The sequence below is a fragment of the Podarcis gaigeae genome (genome assembly GCF_964106915.1).
Source record: "Podarcis gaigeae genome assembly, chromosome: 1".
Classification (NCBI taxonomy): Eukaryota; Metazoa; Chordata; class Lepidosauria; order Squamata; family Lacertidae; genus Podarcis; species Podarcis gaigeae.
In genome coordinates this window covers 42,466,391-42,477,403 of record NC_139678.1, presented here as the reverse complement: position 1 = coordinate 42,477,403, position 11,013 = coordinate 42,466,391, and the positions used below count along the sequence as shown (strand labels likewise).

General features: G+C 43.9%; 1 protein-coding gene across 1 annotated transcript; it reads right to left on the bottom strand.

The window, feature by feature from the left end:
* Nucleotides 1-535: 535 nt before the first annotated feature.
* KNSTRN (kinetochore localized astrin (SPAG5) binding protein) lies at nt 536-9,255 on the bottom strand. The gene is made up of 9 exons (XM_083745567.1): nt 8,961-9,255; nt 7,072-7,150; nt 6,423-6,540; nt 4,989-5,048; nt 3,876-3,975; nt 2,873-2,987; nt 1,924-1,985; nt 1,553-1,627; nt 536-874 (listed from the first exon to the last, which is right to left on the bottom strand). Exons 2-9 carry the CDS (start codon nt 7,139-7,141, stop codon nt 740-742), a joined length of 735 nt encoding a protein of 244 aa, XP_083601693.1. The 5' UTR covers nt 7,142-7,150; nt 8,961-9,255; the 3' UTR covers nt 536-739.
* Nucleotides 9,256-11,013: the final 1,758 nt, after the last annotated feature.

Sequence of the window (11,013 nt, the reverse complement as noted above, 5' to 3'; positions counted from 1 at the left end):
TTGTGCCTTGGTATGCTGTCGTATTGGCTCCTGAACGTCACAAACCCGGAAGTGAGTGTTCCAGTTTGCGAACGTTCTTTGGAACCCAAATGTTCTTGCTGCAACCAATCAGAAGCTGCGCTTTGGTTTCTGAACGTTTTGGAAGTTGAATGGACTTCCCGAACGGATTCCGTTCGACTTCCAAGGTACAACTGTACAGTAATACTAGTGTTGTAGACAGTCCTGAAACATAGAGGAATACTTTCCTATTTTCCAAGCAGAAAGGAGCGGATTTATAGAACAGATACAGAATAAATCCTGTTTTTAATTTGATCAGAAATATTTCCCCCCCCCTGAAAAGGGGGGAACCACTGCACTGATTCCCAAATTTCCCCAAGAACTACTTGAAAACTGCTGTTGGCCTTGACAGACCACAATGCTTTCTATACTTGATGTAGCAATTGTAATAAGTTGTACTAGATGCTGTATTTTAAAATTCCATTTATATTGATTCTTTTATTTCATTGTATTAGAAAAAAAGAAATCCTACGTATGATTCTCATTCTAAATTGATTTTATTTTAATCAATTAATTACCCCAAAAAATTATTTACAAAAAACAAAACAGAGAAAAGGGAAAAAAAAAGTGTTTCAAAGACAAACCTTATTAAAACTATAAAGTTCCAAGGGATACCCCTGCTCTATATATTAGAGTCCAATAAGGAAGCAGATCAGCACAAGATTACATGGCTCAGTTCTTGTTATGATGAATTAACAAGTTCCTCTGCCTGATCCAAAATGGCAAACAAATCTTCCATTTCTCTATGAAAACACTGCTCCTGCTCTAAGAAATGGGCCTGTTCCTCCTCCACCTGCTTCCATTTGTCGTGTGTCTTCTACGAGGAAAGAAAATTAATAGTTAATGTATTCTACACACAACTTGTATTTTCAGTTTTCAGAAAGGCAGCAGAAACATTATGTACTGAAGTCCATGAAGCTTATGCCATAATAAATTTGCTAGCCTTCAAGGTTTACACGACTTGTTTTCAGTTAGCAGGTACAAGATCACTCTGCAAAGTGGCTCGCTTGCAGTGCGAAGTTGCTGTCCGTTCAGGCCTTTCCCCTCTTGCCAAACAGAAGTAAGAAGTTTGCATACATATATGGAGGTGTGGTTGACATCAGGTGAGCAGACAAGAAAAAACATTTAGAAGAAAGGAATTTGTGTGGTGTTGGCTCTGTGTCTAGAGACTTAGCAGTGGTGGTGGTCAGGCTTAAATGCTCTGTATGTTGGCAGTAATGGAGAAGGAAGAAGAAGAGGAAGAGTTTGGATTTGATATCCCGCCTTTCACTCCCCTTCAGGAGTCTCAAAGCGGCTAACATTCTCCTTTCCCTTCCTCCCCCACAACAAACACCCTGTGAGGTGAGTGAGGCTGAGAGACTTCAGAGAAGTGTGACTAGCCCAAGGTCACCCAGCAGCTGCATGTGGAGGAGCGGGGAAGCGAACCCTGTTCACCAGATTACGAGACTACCGCTCTTAACCACTACACCACACTGGAAGACAATTCGTATTTTACCTGAAGATTCTCTTTTTGCTCTTTTGCCATCTGAGTGAATAGTTCAAGGTCAGTAGTCAGCTTCTCCATCAAGTCCTGAAAGAAAAGGCACAAGAAGGGGTTGACAAAGTGGGGTCCAGCCAGCATGTCCAATGGTCAGGGATAACGACAGTCGCCTAGCAACATGTAGAGGTCATCACATTGACTGCCATGCATCAGGGACAGCAGTTCTGTCAAATCCTGTCCTGGAGATATTCAGAAGGTATCTCTGTAGTTATATAGGACCCATGACAGCTGGAACTCAGCAAAATACATAGAAGAAACTTTGCAGGTGGAGGGGAAGAGTCAGGCAAGCAGTTTCCTAGGGAAGAGGAAATGGTTCATTCTCTCACCATTACTTCAGCCTGTGTCTTCTTGTTCTCCTCATCCTCTTCCAAAATTTTGTCACCTGTAGCTAATTGGAATGAAGAAAAAAAAATTACAAGTCAGAACCATACATATGCCATTAATTTACCAGAAGCATGGCCTCCATTCCCATAGTTCTGGGACTATCCTTAATAAGCAACTCAAAATTTATTATTGAATTTCTACACTGCCATTCATTCATAGATCTCAGGGCAGTTCACGACATAAAAATAAAGATAAAAACAAGATATATAATAAAAACAAGAACACCGCCCCACACTAACCAATAACCCCCTCCCCCATCTAAAACACCAAATTAAGAATTTAAAAGATTCTGCAGATCACAGTGTGATCGCATGGGGAGGGACTATAAGTTCAGCAGTGAAACACATGCATTCCATGCAGAAGATTCAACCCCTGCCACCTCCACTTAAAGCCGCACTACTGGGAAAGATTTTTGCTCTAGGCCTTGGAGTGTGGCTGCCCATCAGTGGATAAGCTTGCGCTAGATTGACCAATGGTCCAAATTAAACTTAAAACAGTTTCATACATTCACTCTGATTTTTAACCTGTCCTGAAACCCAGCTCATAGTCCTTTTTGCACATTCCTCCAAGAATACACAAAGGCAAATGTGGGGCGCTATACACTCAGTGGGATAACCAAAAAGAAGCACCTAGAAGTGTACAGGTGTTCCTGTATATGTCCCCTAATCACAGGAGGTCCCAAAAGGCCCTGCAACCTCCTTGCATCCAGTGTAGGAAACTAAGAAAGAAAGAAAGAAAGAAAGAAAGAAAGAGAGAGAGAGAGAGAGAGAGAGAGAGAGAGAGAGAGAGAAAAGAAATCACAGGGAACTCCTGTGATTAGGGGACAAGTCATGGTATACTGCAGATGTATACGTACAGGGGAGAGAGCAGAGAAACAACTGTATTTTATACCTGGATCACAATTCCTAGCTGCCAAGATCAACATGCAGCTCTCCTGAAATTTCTTCAGCTTCTGGTTTTCTTTTTCCAGACTATCACACTGCTCCTTCGTATTCTTCAGATCTTTCTGCAAGTACAGATAACTAAACCAAACAGCAGAGCACCAGTTTTTATTAGGCCTTCAAGCATTTAAGGATTGCTTGCCTGGCGCAGGAGGGATGAAAAACTACACACTAGAGGGAAGCAAGCCTGCCCTCCACCCCGCATAGACCGCTGGCATGAGCAGGCATTAACAATATTTCTACAAGCCAATTTCTTGGATGGCCTTTTCAAAACCTGTTTAAATCTGGTAACATACAGTGGTACCTTGGGTTAAGTACTTAATTCGTTCCAGAGGTCCGTTCTTAAGCTGAAACTGTTCTTAACCTGAGACAACACTTTAGCTAATGGGGCCTCCTGCTGCCGCCACGCCGCTGCTGTGCGATTTCTGTTCTCATCCTGAAGCAAAGTTCTTAACCCAAGGTACTATTTCTGGGTTAGCAGAGTCTGTAACCTGAAGCGTCTGTAACCCGAGGTACCACTGTATTTTTAAATAACTTCACACACACACAGTGTGGCCCACTGGGCAAGTACAGTCCAATGAGCCAATGCCGCGACAAGATATTTTAGCATCTTGTCCTGGATTTGGTCTGCTGGATCAGACCAAAAGGGCTGCCTAGTACAGCATCCCGCTTCCCACAGTGCTCAACCAGATTCCTATAGGAAGCCCACAAAGATGACACGAGTGCATCAGCCCTCTCCCACTGTTCTTCTCCAGTTACTAGTATTCAGAGGCAACATGCCTCTGATCTTGGGAGGTAGCATACAGCCACCATGGCTGGTAGCCATCAATGGCTTTATTCTCCATTTATTTATGAATTTACCTAATCTTCTTAGAAGGGTGTTGGAAATCTGGGGGGAACCCTATGCACAGTTGAGATCATTTAGAATAATCAGAATCAAGTTTGTTTCCTACCTCTGCTTCCATCAGCTTTGAGCTCACTTCCCATTTAGCAGACTCCAACTGCTTGTTCTTGTTTCGGAGCTCAGCCTCCCGTCTGTATCTGCTCATAGGGCTATAGGATAAAAAACATATCACTGATGCATTGTGGATGAGCAGTTTGTCTGCATTTAACATTCAGACAGAGCTCACACAGAACACCATAGATAGAAAGAGGTAAATATACATGAGTTGTCATTTAAGACATGGGCAGAGGGGATAAAGTAGATCCAGGTGTACCAGATCTTTGGGTAATTTACCCAGGTAAGGATTTCTGACTCCCAACTATTTATCAATAGCAGCAACAAAATGACTCCCTCCCAGAATCCCTGCCCTAAGTTACACAGCTGAAATGAAGACAGCTATGTGAGGAATATTCTAATCAAGAAGCACATTCTGACCAGCTTATGATAACAGCATTCACAGCTTTGCTATTTACTGCTCTTGAACATTTCAGTGTTCACCGTGGATTCAGAAGTATATACAGTTGTACCTTGGAAGTCGAACAAAATCCGTTCCAGAAGTCTGTTCAACTTCCAAAATGTCCAGAAGCTCTTGCAGCCAATCGGAAGCCGCAGAAGCCCTGTCAGAAGTTTGACTTCCAAAAATAGTATGTAAACTGGAACAGTCACTTCCGGGTTTGCAGCGTTCGGGAACCAAAACATTTGAGAACTAAGCTGTCCGAAAACTAAGGTATGACTGTATATAGCTGCACAATGAAGCTGCATGGTGACTTTAAAGAAAAATCACATAATGCAAAATAAACATAGAAATACATCATGATGTTTATATGATATTCTGCATTTTCTTAAATGAGGTCATCACTTAAGAAATGTTAATTTGATCTAAATCCATTCCTATGTGGAATCAACAACAACATTTATTATATAGGTCGCCCTTTTCCCTGATGGGACTCAAGGCGGCTTACAGATAATAGTAAGAACCACTAAAAAATAGGGGGGGGGGGGGAAATCATTCAAAAAAATTAAACAGAATTAAAAAACTATATACATATATAGTCACGTTGTGAACGAGTAGGAAGCAGAGAAATAAAATGCATAAGAAACAGCTTTGCTTGGGGACACTCACGTTCGAGCCGTTGACATTGCTGCTTTCTTGGGTGGTGGCTGTGTTGCCTTCTTCGTGAACCTTAATAGAGTTAAATAATGATATTTGTAGCTTTTCTTAATATTACAAAGCCAAACTAACTAACAGCTTGATCCTCTGAACATTTGCCATTATTTAAATCCAAAATTCCTTCACACCATTTGGTACATTTCATCAAGTGTAGAAATTGCAAGGAAGTAGCTTTTGGCTAAACATTATGATAAACCTATTAATTAATTATATTATTATTAATTTAATAATTAATAATTAAACCTTCCAAACCACCATCTCCAGGCGTTTTTACACATAAAATAATTTAAAACAATTAAGAACACAAAATGGCAAATACATTTAAAACAAGGCTAACCATCCCAACAAGTGCGCATTCAGGGTACAGATCCATTATGCAGCTGGTAAAGTATGTTCGAACATAACCTTCAACTGTTTCCAGAAAGTGCAGATAGAAATGCTATTGACAGAAATGCTATTTCACAGAACAGGGGCAGCCACACTAAAAGTCTTGCTCCGAGTTACTATAGAGCAGGCTTCAGAGATCTTTGGCACTTGCAGGAGAAACTTGCAAACTGCAACAATCTACTAGATGCATAAGGGATAAAGCAGTCTCTCAAGTAACCTCGTCCTGAGCTGTATAAGAACTTAGAATAGTACAGGCTGGATGAGACTACATCAAGTGGTGGTGGGCTCACATTCATTTAGGGCAGGCATGTCCAAAGTCCATTTCGGGGGCCTGATCCGGCCCGCTGGTTGGTTTAACCCAGCCCCTGTGGCAGTTTATTTCCTGGGGTAAAATCCTAAAAAAACTTCAACAACCTTGGGCAGCCCTTTGGTTGGCCCCCACGGCCCTTCACTGGTCCTCTTTGAAAAAAGTTTGGACACCACTGGGACATTAAACCAGAAGCTGGTTGGCAGAGGCAGCATAGCAATGCTTCTTGCAGCTTGCGTCAAGCAGGGGATGGACAACGTGACCTCCAAGCTCCCTGTTAGTTCTATTGATTCTAGGATAAAGCAGCACATTTGCTGAGAAATGTCAAGCAGCCATGTTTGTTGTTAAATACCAATGATTACAAGCTTTGTTTGCTTTTTAAAAGTTATTTTACAACACCTTTCCATTAAAAGAAGAGCTCAAAGCAGCCTGCACATCTAAACATGTTTTTATAAAAAAGCAGGGGCGGGAAGGCAGGACTAACAATAATAAAATAGAGAAGAGACAATAATGTCAACAGATCAGCTGGTAGAAGAGAGGCCTAAATGGGTAAGGAGTTCCAAAAACTAGGCGTGGCTTTGAAGAAAGCTGTCTATTTCTTCATATCCCAGCCAAGTGCAACCCAGGTGTCTAGGGCACATTCAGTAGAGCTTCCATAGAAAATCTCAATGGTAGTATGCACTTATATTTACCTTTGATTTGTGTCTTTGAGGGCAGTACGCACAGGAACATTTTCACCAAAAGTGAAATCAGGAGCTTTCAAGGGGTCCAGGTCAGGTTTGACAAAACATTGCTTTTTTGAATGTGGATCTGCAAATAAAGAATCCATTTAAAAACAAAAGGAAACTCAGTAACTCACACTATTGACAGCACCTCCCTCAGTCTCCACATTTAAACAGCATTTGATGACCCACTTTTTTTTTCTCCCTAAAAACCCACAACCACACCAGGCATTTAGAAAGGTAAATAGTTTGGCCCTTGTTTTACCTAGATGACTTTTCAATGCAGGTTCAATGAAGGTCTGGGCACATGGTGCCAACTTAAGGTTTGATCGCACGGCAGAGCTCAACTCAAGGCAAGCAGCTTATTAGAAAATTCTAGACAGGACAGGGAACCTGTGGGCTTCTAAAAATTGCTGGACTCCAGCTCCCATCATCACTGACTATTGGCCAATGGGAGCTGGAGTGATGCAACATCTGGAGGGCTACAGGCTCTCCAGCCACCCCCTAGCCTGGGAGATTCATCCTGGCTGCCACAGCAGTTAGGATGAGCACTTGAAGATGAGCAACATAGGGGTGAAAACAGTAACAATACAGTAGTTCTCCCAAGAGCCTAACACACCTGTTGGCATACTGATCACTTTGGGCTGTTGCAAGCTGTAGATAGGAATCCTGGACTTCTCATTCTCCATATTGAAAGCCTGTAAGAACAGGAAAGAAGCATCGCATGTTTGTTAGATAAACTGCTGGAACCTATAGGATGCATGAAGTGCAGGGGCCACCTCAGGCACAAGGAATTAAACAAAGGTTTTCACTGACAGCCTAGAATTTAAAGACATCATTTCCCAATGTTTGATCCACAGCACCTCTTTTATGAGTTTTATCATGACTGACTGATTTTAATCATTTTATTTGCATGCCAGCTTCATCTTCAAGAGCTGCGTTATCAATCAGCTGACAGCATACGAATCAATCTGGATAACCTGATCCAAAAATACACACACACTCACACACAAAAACGAATCTCACTACAGCCAACCAAAGACAACCAACCACACCCTAGGCCACCCCCAACCTCTCTCACCACCAAGGAAATACAAGCAAATAGTAAGAGAACCTATACAAGTGACGCTTACACAAAACCCCACACATACACTAAGTACAATAGAAGCATAACCACCTGACCCCACCCCACTCACCATTCCCCCCCTTTCCTTCCTAACCTAATACTGTATGCAACACTAATGTCTCACAACAAATGAAACTGATCTGTAGAAAACAAGTGAAACTGAACTGTAGAGAACACAACTTGAAAAAAGAGACAATGCACGGATTTTTGTAAACTAAGAAATCTTTAATAAAAACATTATTATTATTATTATTATTATTATTATTATTATTATTATTATTATTATTAAAGAGCTGCGTTATCCAAGGTGGTGAAGCAGAGACATAGCAGGCCTGAACTTTCCAAAGGTTGGGGAAAGCAACATGGACGAGGCCAGAACATATGTCAGGGGTCAGCAAACTTTTTCAGCAGGGGGCCTGTCCACTGTCCCTCAGACCTTGTGGGGGGCTGGACTGTATTTTGAAAGAAAAAAAAAAGTGAACGAATTCCTATGCCCCACAAATAACCCAGAGATGCATTTTAAATAAAAGGACACATTCTACTCGTGTAAAAAACACACTGATTCCCGGACCGTCCACGGGCCAGATTTGGAAGGCGATTGGGCCAGATCCGGCCCCCGGGGCCTTAGTTTGCCTATCCATGACACATGTCTTGCCCACTTCCCTGCAAGGGAATACAGTATCTCTGTACACATCACAGGCAAACTGCAGCTTACAAGGAAGATACCGACCAGTATTGCAGCTGTGGGCATTTTAAGGAGGCCGTCAACAAATTGGAAGGTGTCTAGAGGGGGAGACAAAAGATGTTGAGGAGCCTGGAGACCAGGTCCTATGAGGGAAGGTTGAAGGAGCTGGTTATACCTTGCCTGGAGAAGAGACAAAACAGCTGCCTACCAGCTCAATGCAAAGGTTGGGGTGGGGAAAAGCCCTGCAGGGGACAGAGCTGGTCTACCCAAGGGTCAAGAGGGAGCCAATGGCCTTTGCTGGAGGTCCAGCGCTGAGGGCCTTCTGGTGGTTCCCTTGCTGCGAGAAGCCAAGTTACAGGGAACCAGGCAGAGGGCCTTCTCTGTAGTGGCACCCACCCTGTGGAACACCCTCCCACCAGATGTCAAAGAGGAAAATAACTACCAAACTTTTAGAAGACATACGAAGGCAGCCCTGTTGAAGGAAGCTTTTAATGTTTAATAGGTTATTGTATTTTAGTGTTTTGTTGGAAGCTGCCCAGAGTGGCTGGGGAAACCCAGCCAGATGGGCGGGGTATAAATAAATAATAATATTTATAATTTATTATTATTATTATTATTATTATTATTATTATTGCGTGGTGGCGTCGTTTACTGCTGCACCTCCGGCCACGTATTTGCAAATACAACGCACACATACCGTTAAGTCTCCGGAGGCCTCCAAACCCCCAAAGACGAGCAGCACCCCGGGAACTTCCCTCGGCTCAGCGGATAACAAGCGTCAACGAGGTTAAGTATTTCTCCTGGGCATGTACAGAGCGCACCGCGTACTACCGGCCAAAGGCCGCAGCACAGTAGTTCCCTTCGGCTAACTGGACAAGGCCCTCGAGACACAACGGAGCGGACTCCCCTCCTCCTCCTTCGGCGCTTTATCTGGACCGGCGCCGTCCGACTCCCGCCAGTGTTTGAACGGGAACCGACTCTAGTCACCGCGATACCACGCGAGAGTTCGAGCGAGCCGAGGAAGGAGCCCGCTGCGCAGGCGCAGAATTACTCGGCTTCTCCGGCTCTCCCCACCACCAAACACGGCGAAGCGGCGCCTGCGCAGGATGAAAAGTGAAGCTTCTTCGACTCCTCCGACTCCGGCGCTGAAGGAGGATGTTGCCCTGCGCTACTGTGGGAAGCGGACGAGGAGAGGCTTAATGAGGGTTTTGCACGACGGGGCGTGTGATCGTTTAGGGGATCTTTTGGTTGTTGTTGCTCTGCTTTGAAGCGATGCGTAGTGAGGCTTATATCGGACAGATTTCCATGGGGCTTGATCCGAAGGAAGTGACCCTCGGGTTGCAGACTTGGGTGGACTAGCCTGTATATTTTTTTCTAGGACACACCCGGCGTCGGGGGTTCTGTACCTTCAGCGCTGCTGAGAAACAATATGTGCCACCAAGTGTCGCTTTCCCCGTCACTGGGCTTTAAGGATAGGGGAATGCAGCTCTGCTGACACGTGTCCTGCTTTGCAAAGGTGACAATACACGTGTCCCTGAGCCAGGATGGCAAGTGGACAGAACAAGCCAGCCTGTAGTAATGACTGACACTTAGCAATGCCGGCTACTCTTCACTTCATTCGCACCTTCCCGGTAGTTAGACAATGATCGTGTACACGCCATAAATTTAAAGCACAAACACCTCCCACAAGAATCCAGGGATTTACCCCTCACAGAGCTATAGTTCCCCGCACCCTTAACAAAGTATAGCTCCCGGGATTCTTTTTGGGGGCTGGGGGTTAAATGTTTGGTGTATATTCCTGTCCTGCAGCTTTTTTTTTTTTTAGCCGAAAAACCAAAAGTCAACCTCATTATTTCCTGCCTTGGTTTGGCTTGTTGCACTCTAGCCTGAGATTCATATACGTCCCGGCAGTACATGTCCAACAGCTTCCGGTGAAATCCTGTAACGTTTCATGCCACAGATGTTCTGTGGGGGGTTGTCCTGCTTTTGTGCAAGTGGACCTAATGGTCAGGGGTACCTTTACCTTTACCCCTCCAAACAGCAAGAGAGCAATAATGTGGCGACATTGGATTGTGCGAAGCTGACATCCCCTCTCTAGTGTACTCCAGATGTTTTGAACTACAGTGGTACCTAGGGTTACAGACGCTTCAGGTTACAGACTCCGCTAACCCAGAAATAGTACCTTGGGTTAAGAACTTTGCTTCAGGATGAGAACAGAAATTGTGTGGCGGCAGCGCAGGGCCCCATTAGCTAAAGTGGTACCTCAGGTTAAGAACAGTTTCAGGTTAAGAACAGACCTCTGGAACGAATTACCGGTAAGTTCTTAACCCGAGGTACCACTGTACAACTCTCATAATCCCTGACTGTTGATCATGCTGTCTGGGGTTGATGGGAGTTGGAGTTCAAAGCATGTGGAGCACCAGCTTGTGGGAGGCTGGTGTCAAGGAAAACTTACAGCCTTGCCCCTTTTCTAATTTAATTCAGTAAGCAAAAATGTTTGGTAAGAGGTTCCTTTACATTTTCAGTACATCTGTTCAGCTACTGCACACTTCTGTTTGCTTTACAGGATAGGAATGGCCTGCTGAGGAAATGCATGTGAACCCTCAGGGAAGAGCACAGTGGTACTTAGTGATGGAGGGAATGGGGGTATGTGTGTGTGAAAGTACAGAGAGCCCTGGATCTTGGTATGGGTGGTGGGTGGAACTCTGTTCATGTATGAATAATATAATCACACAATTAGCTTTGCAAAC

Excerpts from the sequence above, each read along its gene's own strand:
- KNSTRN (XM_083745567.1), bottom strand. The coding sequence starts at position 7,141 with ATGGAGAATGAGAAGTCCAGGATTCCTATCTACAGCTTGCAACAGCCC. Across the intron at positions 1,986-2,872 it reads AGCTAGGAATTGTGATCCAG|CTACAGGTGACAAAATTTTG; the intron begins GTATAAAATACA and ends CATTCCAATTAG. Across the intron at positions 1,628-1,923 it reads AGACACAGGCTGAAGTAATG|GACTTGATGGAGAAGCTGAC; the intron begins GTGAGAGAATGA and ends CTTTTCTTTCAG.